General features: G+C 34.5%; 3 protein-coding genes across 4 annotated transcripts in view; 2 read left to right on the forward strand and 1 right to left on the reverse strand.

The window, feature by feature from the left end:
• Positions 1-1,529: 1,529 nt before the first annotated feature.
• LOC110835409 (ubiquitin-conjugating enzyme E2 S) lies at positions 1,530-5,796 on the reverse strand. Its single transcript, XM_022075584.2, has 5 exons — positions 5,648-5,796; positions 5,361-5,508; positions 4,475-4,665; positions 3,752-3,880; positions 1,530-3,233 (listed from the first exon to the last, which is right to left on the reverse strand). Exons 1-5 carry the CDS (start codon positions 5,663-5,665, stop codon positions 3,081-3,083), a joined length of 639 nt encoding a protein of 212 aa, XP_021931276.1. The 5' UTR covers positions 5,666-5,796; the 3' UTR covers positions 1,530-3,080.
• Positions 5,797-5,983: 187 nt separating this feature from the next.
• Arl6IP1 (ADP-ribosylation factor-like 6 interacting protein 1) lies at positions 5,984-14,810 on the forward strand. The gene is made up of 5 exons (XM_022075595.2): positions 5,984-6,172; positions 6,785-6,918; positions 7,850-8,087; positions 8,827-8,911; positions 10,234-14,810. The coding sequence occupies exons 1-5, from the start codon at positions 6,116-6,118 to the stop codon at positions 10,350-10,352; spliced, it is 633 nt and encodes a 210-aa protein (XP_021931287.1). The 5' UTR covers positions 5,984-6,115; the 3' UTR covers positions 10,353-14,810.
• Positions 14,811-15,170: 360 nt separating this feature from the next.
• The window catches only part of Cen (cerebellar degeneration-related protein 2-like), a 50,728-nt gene continuing 48,819 nt past the window's right edge, over positions 15,171-17,079 (forward strand). Inside the window, exon 1 of one of the 2 annotated variants that reach the window (XM_022075591.2) lies at positions 15,171-15,198. In XM_022075591.2, coding sequence (XP_021931283.2) covers positions 15,186-15,198 — 13 coding nt within the window. In that variant the 5' untranslated portion in view covers positions 15,171-15,185. The other variant, XM_022075587.2, reaches the window with a different exon arrangement.

A 17,079-nucleotide genomic window follows, 5' to 3' on the forward strand; every position in this document is an offset into this window, starting at 1 on the left:
CTGAAGCCTCATGGGCCTATTGTACCAGACTATGGTAACAGAGTATGGAGCACTATTGGAATCATAAGGAGGAAACAAATGTATTCAGGAAGGTCTGCCCTATTGACACTGTCCACAAAAAAATTCCATTTGGACTGCCCTGGAATTGAATGTAGGCCTTCACAGAGAGAAACTGGCAAGTTATCACTGCAACTATGAAATGGCCATTAGTAACTGTAGTGAAAAATTTAAATTTCTTTTAAACAGAGAACTCGGATGCCTTATGCTGGATGATTTACTTCCATCCATAGTATTACAGTTTAAGCAAGTTTTCAATAACCTATTACTACCACTTTTTTTTCCTGTGGTTGTATCCAAACAATTCTTTTACCCCAGCCATTTTTGAAATTTACTGCTTTAGACCAGGGATTGCCAAATTTATTCCCATGACTGGATGAAATATGTTTTCTCTTTTTAAACAATTTAATTTCCTAGACTCTATGAAATCATAGCATTGATTAAAAAAAAAATTAAAGATCAGTTATGTCACAAGGAATGCATAAACAAAAGATCAAAGTTTTACTTAAGAGTGCAATGAGGAGCTGGAAAATTCACCACACCATAATTCTCTTTGTGAAGATAGCTTGATGAATACTGATTCATGGTGAAATTCATTTCTCATGCATGTGCTCCTCTTGTCTGTATATATCCTAAATTTGTACACCTTTCATAAATGACATTGTTTCTATCCAAGATATTGCCTAACAGCCATGTTTCTGATTGTCTTAATATTCTTTTAGAAATTTCTATTGCTTGTACTGTGCTTACATTTTACTGTCCAAATTTCTTTTCCATATGCCAAAAGATAACTGTTATGCACAACAGAAACACTCAGAGTACAATTGGAAGATTTTTTTTACTGATGTGATTAAATTTTCAAAATAGGATGTTTATGGATATCTGCAGACTGGTCTGAATGTAAGAACTGGATCAAAAACCACATTTATATGTATTATGTGTGCTTACATGACTTGTAGCTAGTACATTCAAGGTTCATTAGTAAGGAACTATGTTGTGTAGGGTATGTACAGTTCAAATTTGTGCCACCATGCACATGTGTGATGGTACACAACACTCCTCAGGAACTAGTTTTTCCCAGCCTCACTGTTGGAATGTATGGCTGAGCACGGGGGCAAGAATTTGAACATTACAAATTTAAGCAATTTCATGCTCTTCCACAGCAAATCAACAACTGACATCTCTAATTATTACTAGATGGGTTGTAAATGAGAAACATTTCAGGCCAGGTTGAAACCTGTTAGAATATCTTTATATTATAACAAAAAATTTTGTTTTGTACAGATGGCACCATGAGAAGTAACACCCTGTAATTTCATAGTCTATTCTGAATCTCTACAGAATACAGTTAGAATACCTTATCAATGATACTCCTACATATTCAGTATACCAAATTTATTAATTTTCATGGGTGCTTTACAAGGGTAGGAAAAAGCAGGTGACACAGATTAATCATAATCAAAAGTACAAAATTTATCTAAAATTCCTTTAATGGACAATATAAATAACACAATTTATACTACACTGGCACAACACACAAGCATTCACACATCCACATTCTGCCTCATAACCATAATGAAGTGATGCTACTGTAAAGCTCAAACCTGAAAAATTGAGGAAAGAGGGGCACACCATATATGGAACACTGAAATCTTGACCATTTTGCTCAGTGTAAAATGCTGATCTGCCCTGATGAAACTTGGGTACCTTCAAGCATTATTTGAAAAGGTCAACTCTTCAGATTAAGTATTCATCTAATTTCACATAAAAAACTTTGTCCTCTCACTTCTTCAAAGGTTTATTATGCTCTCTGAGCTCATTGTCCCTCATAATAAAGAAAATGCCAGAAAGTTATGATCAAAATTTGTTGCAGTTTATAGCGTGTATTTATGAGAGACTCACACTTTCACTTAACTTTTATCTTACTAGTGTTCCCAGCCTGGGAACATAAGTTGTGTAGTCAGTCCTCTTTCCTGGAGGGGACCTCAAAACTTGCAACATTGTAATTGCCTATTTTAGGGGCTGCAAATATTGAATCACTTTCTCTAGGGTTTTTACAAGGTCAGCCTGAGCTGTCAACCGGAAACTTAACCATAAACAGCAATAAACTTTGTTATTGTCAAGTGGGTTTCAGCTTCCTTTTCAGGCCCCTAATCAAAGCTTCTCACATTCCTGGGCATGATGGGTGAGAATAATGTGTATCCACTGAAGTAGGGAAGATAAATTTTTCTGTGTGGTCATTAGTTCACAACCATGTCCAATGAGCTTCAAAAGAACAAAGTAAAGTTACTAAGGCCTATTTAGGCAATTAAGATATTAACTGCATTTTTAAAGAACTCTATGTATTCTCTGTTCTATTCAAATAAATATGGCTTTTATTTTGTCAATTTATCATGTTTACTTTAGATAATATTAAAGTTTTCCGTACAGCGTGCACAAAATTTTAAAAACCTGCAAAGAAACTCTGTAGGGCTGCTACCACTATGCCATTTAAATCCCCATCGTTTAAAGGTTAAAGAAGGAAACGTATCTGTATATAACTTTTTATTAGGTTACCTCAAGGCTGGAAATACTTGTGGCCTGAGGTGTTTGTAGTTTTATTCTCTCCACACATGTACAAAATTCAAATTTAGTGTATATTAGTTCAAATATTAACACTGGGGGTCCCAATGATTATAATATACATAAAAGGTGCTTAAATGTTTCATAAAATAAATAAATTTCAGACAAAGACATATCTAAGCCAATAAATACTCCAGTTTTCACTCAAAACCAGTTCAACTGGTGTCATATTCATATTTAAATAACAGGATTTTTTTTTCATTTTCTAATGTGTACCACTTATAAATAGTTTTTGACAGTAAACTGCTTGTTAAATGTTACTTCAAGTGTTGCCATCTAAATCTTTATCAGTGCCTTTCTCTCTTTAAAAATATTTACATAAAAATATTTCCTAGTCTGATCTTCCATTTTCCTACAGATTACTGTATGAAAAGATAAGATCAGGAGTCCATATTTCAGTTTCATAACCTTTTCAATGTTCTCTTTTTATCCTTAAGCAATTTCTTCTTCTCCTTGTCAGCTGTTACTTTCTTGTCACCCGCATGTTTCTTGGCCATGGGACCATCTGCTGATGATGCTGCTACTTCCAGTCCTGCCTTTGGCACTTTTGATGACTAGAAAATAAAGTAAATTGAAATATTATAAAATATTTCCCTTCCAACTGAATGTGACAGCTGAACAGTTACCACTTCTCCCATATGTTCCTGGGTTCAAATCTTGGTCTAGAGACCAGCTAGCTGACTAGTGTTTGTCCTAAATCCCTCAAGGCAACTGCTGTCATGTTACCTTAAATTAGGCCATGGTCACTTACTTCCATATCCTAATTCATTATTAATTAACCATCCTATCATTGGACATTGTGTACTCTAAGCTACTGACTTCAGTTTACTGCAAACCCTTGAGAATGCCAACAATAGTTTTCACATGTCTACATGAATCATTAATATTACTTTTTCTTCTCTTACAGCAGAACAGCTTTCTTTTCAGAGACCTCCTTTACCCCAAGAACACAACTGGCTTCTCATAAAGTTTTAAAACTAATGGACAGCAACGTGAACTGAAAATAGGCTGCATGTTCTATGTAAACAGCAGATTATGCATTCCATTGAACAGGCTTATATTGTTTTCTTACCAATGCATGAATTTCTGTCATCATTTTTGCTCTTTGTGAATAACATTCATATTGCTCCAGCAGTAATTTTCCAGCTTCTTCATTCAGTGCAGATTCTGCATTAGGTACAATGAGCAAACATTTCACAGTCTGTAACAGCAGAACATGATATTTAGTGCTTATACAATGAAAACAACACTAATTCTCAAATAAACAAAGTCATTCATACCCAATGTGTTGCAGATCTTGCAATTTAGAATTGACTACCAGCCACAACCATGAATATCACTTTTGCCATAAGAGAAATTCAGTGGGGATAGTTGCTGATTCTCGAGTTCCATCTGGCCAGTTACATTAAAAACTCTTAGCACTTCAAAAAAGACACAATTATTGTACATCTTCCCTCATTATTTTACTGCTTGTTTGAGACCAGGGTGCCAAGAAGAATGCTTGGACCTAAGATGGAAGAAGTAACAGGAGGCTGGAGAAAATTGTATTAATGAGGAACTCCATAATTTGTACTCTTCACCAGATGCAATCAGCGCCATCAAATCAAGGAGAATGAAGCACTCAAGGGGATATGAGAGATGCAGCCAAAATACTGGTCAGAAATTTGAGGGAAAAAGACTATACATAAGTCCTAGGCATAGAATACCTTCCTCAATTATTTACATAACCTGAATGCAGTTTGACTATAAACGTGACTTGTTAAACCTCTGCACTTCAGGAACTATTTATACATACGAGTAGTATATGTTTGATTCCAAGGTCAGGTTTCCAGTCCTTCTTCAGTGTATTGACACAGATTTCACCATTCTTTGCTACATTTGGATGGAAAATCTTTGTGAGAAAAAATGCTTTTGGTGGTGTTTGTGGAAAATCTTTCCCGAGTGCAAGTTTCACTCGAAAAACTCCTCCTGCATATGGTGTGCCCGCTAGAACAAAAACATTAAAAACAAATATCAACTATAAAGAACATATTTTATGTACATCAAATCAGACTAAATATATTAGTACGTAGACTTACAAGGATTCTGGAAAATTTCAGCTGGTAACAAATTTTCCACTTGATATTTAGGAGCTGCCTTTTTGGAATAGGGACAAAGTTATTAAATAAGGTTTACCTGTTACTGCAAAATGCTGGACAAAGTAGTGGCATATGAATTATTTTCCTTCAGAATTTTCTGCTCTATGTTTATTGGCACCAAAAATACCTGTCAGGCTACCAGATTTTAAAAAATTGTTATGTCTGTATTGAGCTAATTTTTGTAAAATGATGTATATGACTTTTCCAACCTAAGCAACTGTCAAAGTGTTGATGAATGAATCTTGATTGTACTTCTTTTTATATGTTGATCATTATAGTTAGTTATTGGCATGCTATTATTATATTTTAAATGTGCTTTAACAAAATTAAAAGGGCAGTAGAACCTTTAACTGATAATTTTATAAAATGGTTTGACTGGTTCAGGAAATTTTATGCAAAAATCGTATGGGAAGAGAACAAATGTAGAAGTGTACATTAATATAAAGGGAAATAGGAGCAGACCAAGTATAGAGGCTTAAGGAAACTTCATATTGTACTTTCTGTTTCAAATAGAATTACAATAAGACAACAATGTATTATTACCTGGCCCTTCTATATAAGCTTGGATGTCTGAGATGTCTTCATCGTTGATGCTTACTTTGATACCTTCTGGTGGGTCATTTACCAAATCATTCATTTCCTTTACTACTCTCCGGATAATTTGTGGTGATAAATTTTCCACGTTCGACATCTGAAAGAGATCAAATGTAAAGTTTAACTCTCACTTGTATCTAATGTACTTCTTACCAATTGGTCCTGTAATAGCGTTTAACGCAGCGGTTTACACACAGATAATCGAAAATCAAGCTGCGAACTCTCGGAATACTTACTGAATTCATTGCGGACATGGTATTGTACGTAAACTAAAGCAATATAGACTTTTCAGGACAATTCTTTATATGAAAGCATAAAAATCTTTAACGTCACAACTCCACACTTTGCTGTTGCTGCTAGTTCTCGCAATAAAGCAACATTTCAAATTATAACCAATCACAAATAAGAGGACATAGTCTCAACCCCAAAAGCAACTTTCTCCTTACTACAATAATATACGAAAAGAAATAAAAGCTTTACAAACATACTGTAATTAATTATTTACTTCACCATTCAAAAAATACAACACTACTTAGAAATACCATGCTTTGTATTCAAAATCATACCTGTGAACATAATGTGTGTAATATATACACTGCAACATGTCGGTTACACACATGACTGTTAATAGGTTGTCAGTGCAATTGTAGATAAAGTCAAGGCGTCTGATCATATTTTGTGCAAACTAGGAAGAATTATACCTAATGTCCTCTACACCTAAAATAAGAATGGCTGCAGATAATATAATGGCAAATGAGCAGGTAAATTATCGTTTTGTTATGAATGTCATTTACTGATCGTGATCCTAAGTTTTGAATTTTTATAACTGCGTACATCCTTTTATATAACAAACTGTTATATTGCATTTTAAATAATGGAACGGCACTTTTACATTTGATGCGGTAGTAAATAAATAATTAAACGCTGTCGCTTTTTGTTATCATTTTAATTTATTTTATAATCATTGGCAGTACAGTCTGAGGTTCCCATAGTTGTGTGTTCGGCAGCAGTTACATTGAATTCAGGCCCATGTCATTGTGTAATTTAAATTGTATATCTGTAAAACAACGCCAGTGCATTTGACACAATGTCCGGATGTGAATCAAGACGGAACATAGGTTCTCGTCCAGATTGTGCAGTCCATTATTGCTAGCTGGAATGTAATAAAGATGTATGTATGTAGCATACTGCTAAATTGTTAGCCCAGGAGTGAAATTCTGGCCAGCAGCCCGGTAGTACAGGGTTTAAATTCTCTTTCCTTATTTTATAAAAGTTAAACAACATTTATATATTTTATCTTGTTATATTGAGTGCATTTTAGTTGAGTTCTATTTACGTGTGTAGTACATATGTAATGGAGATTTTTGTTTCAGGATAAGAGAGTAAAACAACTGAAACGAGAATTAGAAGGATGGCGTGAAGTAATATTGCCATTGAATTCAGTTCTTTTATGGGAAAGAAATTGGTATCCTGGAATGTTAGTTGGCATGACAACAACTTTTTTTCTGTGAGCAAAATAATATTTACATCTTAGTGCTATCTCTTAATGAGCTTGGTGCTCAACTATTAATCTATTAAAGCATCATAGCTGTAATTCTTATACCTGTGTGCAGTCTTTCACCACTTTGTATATTTCATCTTCCCAGACTACATGGCACAACAACCCATAAGACAGCCTTCTTCCCAGTGATTGTTTAATCTACATCTTTACATTTGAACCTCTTAGATTAAAATTTTATCCATGTGTGCTGCAGTTTCCTCCCCACAAGTTTATTTTTCTGTGTTTGTTTTTATGTATTTGTGCAGAGTGCATAAAATTAATGGATCTCAAAAACAACTGATAAGATTTTCATTGCATTTGTATTGGGGATGGGGATTTATAGTAAAAGTTGTACTGGAGAGATTTTGTGTTCCCAAAGTGACAAGTGTGAAGACTGCAGTCTTCTCTGATGTTAAGCCATGTTAACAATGCATGGAGCTTTACTTCTACTGCATGTATGTGGTGCTTAGTTGGGCACCAAGGACTGCATTTTCTATATGTGTTGACCTTTCTGCTCATATTTATCTATTCATCTGTATTTTCTTATTTCCATGGCCATTAAGGAATTGTTGATGGGGTGAATATACTTCATTTTATTATGTGTTCATTGCATGCAGTGCATTGTGGGCTGGTAAAGTCTGTCCATTTGATTCAACTTGAAAACTACTGCACAGATTTAGATGAAATTTTATGTAAAGGTTGTGCTATTCTGCACAACCTCAGAATTGCACTTTTGAATATCCTATGAGCGGTGATAACATAATGACAGATGAGGAAAGTCTTGAGATAGACATCGAGATCCCCTGATCTGGATTCAATACCTGTAAATGTACATTTCATGAGGATAATATGTGTATTCTGGTATGGAATACACTTTCTAAGGGTTTTTTTTTTCCAGATTGTTCTGGTATCTGGATCCCACAGTTCTTACAACTGTTTCAATAATTGGACTGATAGCTACATTAGTGGATTATTTGGTTCCAACCCTTTCAGCCAGTATCTGCCATCCAGAAAATTGGACTGGAAACAAGGAAAGAAAATTGGAAGAGATTTGTCGTGATCTGGCATACATTCAAAGTCAAGCAGGTGTTAAATGGGCCATGTTCTATGATATGCGGCATTCAAGACCAAAAGTGGTGTGTAGCAATAATTTTTTCTTTTAAATCTTCCTTGTGTAATTTTTATTCTACATAGCTCATCTTCCTAGGTGCTACCATAATTTATAAATTGATGATTATAGTCTACTTCTGTCTGTGATTTTTATTAATATGAATTCCCATTACCAGATACTTAGAGAATTTACACCATACATTATACCTCAATAATGAGTCCGTGTTTGCACAGCTTACATTGTTTCAAATATATTTTTTCTGTTTATTTCTCAAAATTTTGAAAGAATTGTATCTACTTAGTGCTATAAATTTCTGAATATAACTGCTGTAGCTTGAAACCTGTGCAGACTTGTAGGTCATGAAGTACTGATCCCTTCTTTCTGCAAGCCGATGATTCTGACAGCTCTAATAAACATGGTCTGATTGCTAGATACATAATACAGTTTTTGTTCATAGAATGCCTTATTTTGCTTAAGAGACTAGACAAATGATTTTTGTTAAACTTAAGGTTTGTGTTTTATTTCTATGCTCTGAAATCCTGAATGAATAGATCCCATGTTCTGTGACTAAAATATAAGGCTTTAAATCAGGATTTTGTGTCCCTGTAAAAGCATAGTCTGAACTGGATTAATTCATTTCTTCTTGTTTGTACTAAATAGTAATACAATATATGGTTCTCATGTTATAATTATTTTTCCTTTTATAACCCTTTTGGATATTGTAATAATACCTCATTCATTCATGGATGTATTATTCTTTTCAGTATTATGTAACAGTGGTTTCAAGTCTCCTGTTTTTTGCTTGGCTGGGAAATACTGTTAATAATCTGCTGCTTACTTACCTTGTTGGTATGTATAACCATAATTATAAACCATTATTCAGAATATGTTGTCTTGGAATGCATTTCATTGCTTGTATCTACCAACATCAATAATTTAAATTAAACATATTAATGCAGTAAAACCTGCATATAATGGAATCCCATGGAATGAGGTCTGGATATTTTTCCATATGAGATAGGTTTCCATGAAACACAAGCACTTGTAACTAAAGTGTTGCATAGTACATATACCACATATTAATGATCCATATCAGAAATTTGTGGAACATGTCTATAGGGTTACTGAGAAGTAGAAAAAAAATGAATGAGACAGGACCAATTTACATAGGCTTAAAACAAGATTTTCTGCTCAATCCTAATTGTGGAAAGGGGAACAAAGAAGTGAAAATTAAAATGTGTGAGAAACTGACACTTTGAGAGCCATTTCATTCCTCATCATCAGGGATCTGATATTTTTATGGAGCCATTGTTGTTGGACTGGACGGCCACTGGGGCTAACAGGTGAAGTCACATGCCTAGTTCTGCTTGGCCTTACTTTCCTCTTCGTGCATCTCTAGACTATTGGAGCAGATTGATTACTGCGTGACTGAGTGGAGACTTTGTCTCTGCTAAAGTTGTTGGGATGTAGCTAAATATTTATTGCTTCCCTGAGGAGACGGTCCGTGTACCGAATAGCCATCCCTAGTGTGAAGGCAATGTTGAAATTGATATAGTGAGCTGTATAAATCCAGTGTTTTTTTTCACCACTGATTTATTTGATTGCTCAAGATGGATATTGCTATGTGCTCCTTGTGCCTGGTCTGCCCCACATAGACCTAACCACATTTACAAGGGATGCAGTAGATACCACTGATGCCCAGACCTAGTTTGTCCTTATCTGGTATGAATAGATGGATATTTTTCCTGGCAGAAATATGGATGGTCGTGATATTATATTTAGTATGCAGTCTGCTGATCTTGTTTGAGATAGTTTGCTGGTATGATAACATGGCTACACAAATGGTCTGGGCAGGTATATATGTGGGACATCATGAGCTTTGCAGACATATCTGATGCCTGATGATGAGGACCGAGACAGCTCTTTAAATACCAATTTTTATGGCCACCTGATGTGGCTTTATGAAGACTTTATTGGACCATTTAAAGTGTTCTTAATTTTTTTATCCCTCATGTGTGGGTTTTGTTTTGCTATTTTGCATTCAGGTATTTACCTTCTCAATAAGACACTTTATCCTAGACAATTAGAAGCGTTAATTGGTTGCTACACAATTCAATTTTCTGTATTAGGAATGATGTATGTTTTACAGATGATCCTGCTTTCTGTTTCAGTAACAACTACAATTTTATTGCCTGGCATGAAACACCACGGTCTCTTGGAAAAATATTTTGCTCAGGTTATGGTGACAGTTTCTGAAACAATAACAAGAATGAAGCAAAAGAAAAACTGATTTCATACTTGAAAGAATACATTAAAATTATTCAGCACAGTTCTCTCAGACAGTTACCTGAATGTTTGAGTTTGCCCTGTAGCTTTTGCCATTACAACGAAAAAAATGGTACTGTATGTATGAATGATAACTCTCTTCAGTTTTTTTTTCACCCGCTGTAGTTTCGCTTGATTCCAGATGATGTACAGTAATAATGAATGTTTAGTAATTAGGTGCATTATGTATTTATTTTGCCTATTTATTGATTATTAGAGTTACAGAAATCTGTAGTGATATTATCAGAACACAGGTGTTTTGTTTGTTCTCCAAGTTATGTTCACAGTTTAAGAAAGAGGTTCTTGTTTGAAATGTGCTGTCATTTTTTATGTTGCCTTTCTTTCAGGGATTGCTTATTTGCATGGAGTTGGTAAGCCAAAGAATGTCAATTTACTCCTTTAGATTTATATGTATGTACATGTCAGTTTAAAAAAATATTGTTTTTCCAATTATCTTTCATCCCTGTCACTAAATTATATCTTCTAAAGTATATTTCAGTATAAGTTTAAGGTGAAATATGTGCTTCCCATGAATGTACTATGTGAAGGTTGAATTGGGAAGTGTTTTTGCTGGTGATGTGTGGTTAAGAAATATATGAGTATGGGGTGTGCTGGCTGTGGATCAGATTTCAGGTAAAATTTAATGGCAGATAAACAGGAAAATTGAACAGTTTTTTGTAATTTCACAACTTAGTTTTCCTTGTACTTGATGTAATTATAAAAGGTTGCCCATATTTACTTTCATGTGCAAGTATAAGTAAAAACGGAAAAGATTCTGATGGTATGGAACTACATTGGCATTCTTATTCAAGATTTCCTTTCAGGTCAACAGATTTGGGTGCTAAAATAAGTAGAATGTGAACAGAAAACATAATTGTGCTCTTGCCCAGGCCTGTTTCATTTTGTATAATGATGGTGACAATGATGAGAAAAACCTTTATGTTCGTTCATAGCCACAATGTAACATCATTACTGCAGGGAGCAGGAATGCCCTCAGTTTTTTCAGCATGGTTCCATTTACATAAATACATACAACTGATAAGTCCACCGAAGACAGGATAGCTGAGTCAGTAAAGTGACTGGCTACAGACTGGATGTCCAGGTACCAGAAGATGTTAATTTCTTTTCCTGCCAAGTCCAGGCTGGCTCAGAGGTACCCCCAGCTTCCTTCAGCTTTCTTTCTCTGGAGATGAATTGGTTAGAACATGAAATAGACCACTCATTTCTATCTTACAACAAAGTTAAGAATGTTTTCATGTTTATCTCTGCTTTCATGCCTTCATGGAGTGATGCATAGGCCTCTTTGTTTTTAAGAATTCCTTAGTCATTTGATATGAATGATTTAGGTATTACATTCAGCAGGAATCTCATGGTAGTAGAAGTAATTTCATTATTTTTACAAATACTGTTATTTGAATTTGACACTAAAATGCATATGTTGCAAAGCATAAGACTATGTGATAGGATGAAGAAATATTGATCAGATTAAAATAAAGTGTATTAGTTGTTAGTGCAACAGACATTGTGCTTAGGTAACAAATGTACTTTTGCTTTAGTACAGAAAGGTTTAACAGAATATACATTTGTATTGCATTACTTCAGCTACCAGTGTATCCATGGGTAGTGCAAAATGATTTACACAGAACTGTGACTTGTAGCAGTTGTACCATATCTAATATCAATGTTTCCCAAACTTCTTTGGTCATGGAACTCTTTTGGCCTAAAAAATTACTGATGGAACTCATACCTAAGTGCTGTAGATTCAGAAGTGGTGGGGTGGGGGGTTACACGAAAGTGAAAAACCCAACAAAATTTATCTTAAGCTCTCTCCCCATGCATTTCTTGACTGAATAGTTATTTTTCCCCCAAGAATTATTTTCATAACCTCAGTGTAGAATGAGGAATGATGCTAGTTGGATACTAGTAATCAAGCATGTACTTGCTGTTTTGACCATTCTGGTCTTGCATACAAGCTTTTCAATGAGGAGGATTACAATATGAAAACAGACTACCAGTCATTCAAGTATGGTGTATAAATTAAATGTTAATTGTAAGTCTCAATATTTGGCTAATGTAATTTTCATCCACTGGTGTTTCTGCTGTGGAGGTCACCTTCATGATAAAGCCATTTCCATTCTGTGCTCTGCCATAAGTACTGTGATGCATGTGTCTACTCTTTCTATAATCTCTGAATGTTATGTCACATGATTTAATCATCTTGTCGCTTGTCTCTCCAGTGGTCATTGATGCATCATATTCATTCTCAAATTAATTCTATTATTTGTATAAAGTGAAGCTTTCACAGCGACTGAAGTTGATGAAAGACTCTTGGGTTACAAGTTCTGTCAGGTGGCTGAATGGTGAATAAACTATATCTTCTGCCAATGTTTCGAGAGCAATCTCTGCTCTCATCTTCAGGGCTGCTGCGTAACAAATCTGGTCCTTTGTAGCGCCCTAACCGATGGGAGTTCTCATCTTTCTTCAAACCCATTATTTATTCATAAGACATTGATATTACCATGTTCATAATTTGGTCTACTTTTCTTGTAATACTTTCAGAAGATGTTTGAGGTTTGTTTTATCCTGTCATGCTAATTTCTTAACAGTTCATGCAGATTTTATCCTTACTTCATGTAATTTACTTAAGTCTCTTAGTTGATATTCTCAGTTTTTGCTTGTGATTACACAATATGTTTGAGTTTTCATTTTATATAATTTAACCTCAAAATGGGAAAAGTATTCAACTTCTTCAGTGTGTTGCTAAAAATGCCTGCAGTCAGACAATTTGTACTTTGATATTGGATCAGTATGTCATCATAAATGATTATTTAGTGGCAGAGTCAGCATTTGCATTTGTAATTTTTATAAAATAGCTTTTTATATTGGTATTCATTATTAAATGTCTAAAAAAACGTACCTCTGCAGAACAATTTGGAAAACTCTCTATGAACATTATTGCATGTGTGTATGCATAACTTTTTTTATTGGGTTTCATATCACGGTATTTTGAATCTTTTATAGTGATGTACTCAAGATACTGATTCGCATGTGTATTGAATATAATTAAAATATTGCCAAAGCTGATATTAGTATTGTCAGTGTTACAAAATGTATTCTTTGTTTATAAGTAAACAATAATTTTGTGTCCATATTACTGTTTCCAGTCATTGAGCAAAAAAAAGTCTTGATAAGCTGTATAAATTTAATCAAACTTTTTGCAGACTATAAAAATCACAGCTCTTAACTTGTAGGACAGAGGTTCTTGACCAATGGCCCATCAGTTTTATGCAGCCCTACATACATTTTTGTAATATTTTATTTTGTGTGACAAAGGAATAGTTACTACATAAATTATTTTACTTTAAATGAAAATAGAACTGTCAGTAAGTTTGAGAGACAATTATGAGTACCAGGTCTGTCTGAACCTATTACAGTAAACCTACAATTTAACAGACTAATAGGGGAGGGGTATCCAGTAATACTGATTGTTAAATTGCACAGTTGTTTCTGATACCAGTAATGCATGCTTAGACCATAATTTCCATTAGGAACACCATTAAACAGACAGTAATATGAACTCCAATGATGAATAGCAGATATTTTAAGTTTTAAAAGACTGTCTGATAAGACCAAAAATGTCTTGTAATATCAGATGGTGTCTGTTTAATCTGAAATCCATTAAATTGAGAGTTAACTGTACTACTATTGGATTTCTGGACTCTGCCTATCACCTGGTATTCTGGAATGAACACAACCTTGGAAACTACCTTTATTTATGTCTGTAGGTGATCTGGTAGGAAGTACCTACTCAGTTGAGTTCATTAGAAATTTCTCTTTAATGGACCTAAGTAGGTACTCCCTGCCTTTATACCTGGGGATGATAACACATCCAGTCTCTAAAACGTGTTCTTTTCACAAAACCCTATGAATGAAGTCTTGTATATCCAGTGGTAGTAATTGTATTATACCATTGTCAGGACTCTTAGTTAACTATGAACCTGCTTGCTATAGTAAGTTACTGTATTTTTAATAAATTGTCATTTCAGCTCATCAGCCTGAGCATCAATAAAAAAGGATTAATGTAGTCATTGGTATTGAAAAGTTGGGGACCCCATTTGTAGGATAATTAAAATTTATTGGCTTTTATTATGCCAGTTACTTGTGTATTTTTTTCATTACATGCACTTTAATGTAAGTTAATGTAATTGTGTATTTGTTAGATTCACACATACACACAGCTGTGTGTTCTAAATATTTGAGAAACATTATTTTTAAAAGGGTCAGGTGATTTTTTAAATTTTGTGCTTGTGCAGTAAAATTGTAGCATTATTGTAATTACTGTGACATCTTAGTTCATATGTCAAGACTGATGATATGCAGAAGCCAAATAAATTCTCTACAAAGGATATTTGTGATGGTTGAATATAGTGTTACTAAGATTTATTTACACATTCTTCAATTTCATATGCTTAACCTGTGTACATCATACGGAAGGTTGCCCCATGTATGCCATTAGGCTGTGCCACCAATATTTTATAAGAAGAATCATTCCGATTTTCGATGTAAGCACTTTATGAGAGGTGCAATGTGGCCAAATTAGTTTATTTCACTCTGCAGTGGCTAGGTGGCAGGAGCTCGATATATTTACCTAAAACTGGTACTGAATATCACAGATGACTAATTTGTTTGAAATACCTGTGTTCCTGAATTTAACAGATAACTGACAACATAGTTTCGGTTTAGATGTCAGCATGGCAGATATAACGTACGATAGAATAGATGGAATTTGTAATTGTAAATGTATGCAAATTGTAAGTAATTACATTAATTTTTTGTGCATATTTAAGGTATATCGTCGTCTCTTTGCCTTGTGTATTTACAGTATTTTAGTGCATATGGCGAGTTATAGGTTATGTATAGCTGAACACTGACGGCGAAGTTTTGTGACGGCATTTAAGAACTTGGTTTATAAAATGTCTTTTCATATTTTGGGAATTGAATATTCCGCGAACTGTTCTAATGACGATACTAAACCAGCTGAAGAAGATGGTTATCCTGACAACGGTTACACATGCTGCTTATGCAACACCAGTTATGAAAAAGGTGAGTTGCTGTTTTACAAAGGACCATTTGTGGTGAATTTATTGAGTAAACAAGAGATGCAAGGTATAGTGGAGTATTCATTTCCCACATGCGTTGTTTTCAATCTTTGTGATTGGTTTTGATGTTGAACTCCACTATAGAATAGATTAGAATAGAATTAATTAACATTTCATAGAGCCTTCATCGGCCTAAACCAGGGATGTGTAACACGACATATACTTGTTTCTAATATAAATATGAATTACGTAATTATAACAGTTATTTACAGACAACTACAGTATTGCAACGAAAATAATTACACAAGAAAGCATCACTACCATTGTTTTTGTTTTTATAGAGAATTTTTGGTTGAAGTAAATTTTTCTATGGAGTAGAAAAATTTGGGTAGGAGATGTTCTTTTAGTGCTGGCATAAACTTGTTTATATTGTGATTCAGACAGCAGATAGTGGTAGGAAGATTATTGAATAGCTTAATTCCAGTATAGTAAACTCTCTCTCTCTCCCCCACCCTTTTAAACTGAAGTTAGTGTTTGGTGCATAAATGTTATATCTGTATTTTGTACATATGTTGGGGGATATCTGAGTTTGAAATTTTTCTGTTGTCCAATACAATTATTAATGATGAGAGCAAGAATTTTCTGGCTAGAGGAAAAATATTAAATTTTTTAAATAATTCCCTGTACAAGGCTCTTCTTTTAGTACCTGCCTTTATTCGAATGATTTTCTTTTGCTTGTAAAATACGTTTTTGCTGTCAGTTAAAACAGTGCATGTTTTATGAAGATGCACGTTAAGAGATGGAGAGGCATTTAAGGGGGAAGTGCATATAGAAATGGTTGGAAATGGTGAGGTTTACTTTAATTGAAATGTATGCAGTTGAATTTTTGCCTAGCAGCATCTACAGCCTTCTGAGAATTAAGAAAGCTGTTTAAATTGTTCTTACATTCATTCATAATCGTGTTGGGAAATGTTAAACTAGCAGCGTTGGAGTTTGTTATGGCAGAGGGAGAAGCAGACATGTGAAAGTCTCATAAGAGTCTGAAGGAAATATTAGTGCTCTTGGGAAGTTTTTACAGCTTTCCTGGAGAAACTGGGGCAGCACGCAGCCCATTCACCGAATCTGGTTCTTGTTGTTTACCTAAAATGAATCGTTTCATTTCTCCCTTCCTTCATTTTGTTGCCCATTGGCAGCCCAGACGAAGAGACGTGACATGTTCGATAGGATCAGCTCACTTTGGATGTGGCTTAAAACTTACTTATAATGGAATCCTAGCGGACTGGAACGTTTTTCTGTTTCAGACAAATTTCCGTCATATCCCTTGTTCATGTATTTACAATCCAAATCAAGTCAGAAATTTATGGAACATACGTAGCTTCTTGGTAGTAATCATTGTCTCCTTTCTTTTCTTGCTGTCTTTCTTATTTGTTTTTGGCTCCCCTCTTCTTGGCTGTCGGTCTTCCTTTCGTTTCCAGTAATTTCGCGCTTATTTTCCCAGATGCAAGTGATGTTCTTCCAAGGAAGTACGGAACAAAATTTGTGAACAGAAAACAATAAGCATTCAGTCAGGCTGTTTTCCTTCCTATGGATTCT

This window comes from Zootermopsis nevadensis, unplaced genomic scaffold (assembly GCF_977971745.1).
Source record: "Zootermopsis nevadensis isolate Lab colony 2312 unplaced genomic scaffold, Znev_1.0 Znev_ptg000021l, whole genome shotgun sequence".
Classification (NCBI taxonomy): Eukaryota; Metazoa; Arthropoda; class Insecta; order Blattodea; family Termopsidae; genus Zootermopsis; species Zootermopsis nevadensis.

Bases quoted from the DNA above. Each gene is read 5' to 3' on its own strand.
- LOC110835409 (XM_022075584.2), bottom strand. The intron at 4,666-5,360 runs GTAATAATACAT...TTTTTGTTCTAG, and splicing joins AGCTTATATAGAAGGGCCAG to CGGGCACACCATATGCAGGA. The intron at 3,881-4,474 runs GTATGTATAAAT...CTGCTGTTACAG, and splicing joins GAATCAAACATATACTACTC to ACTGTGAAATGTTTGCTCAT.
- Arl6IP1 (XM_022075595.2), top strand. From the start codon at position 6,116: ATGTCCTCTACACCTAAAATAAGAATGGCTGCAGATAATATAATGGCA. The intron at 6,173-6,784 runs GTAAATTATCGT...TTTTTGTTTCAG, and splicing joins ATATAATGGCAAATGAGCAG to GATAAGAGAGTAAAACAACT. The intron at 8,088-8,826 runs GTGTGTAGCAAT...TATTCTTTTCAG, and splicing joins GGCATTCAAGACCAAAAGTG to TATTATGTAACAGTGGTTTC.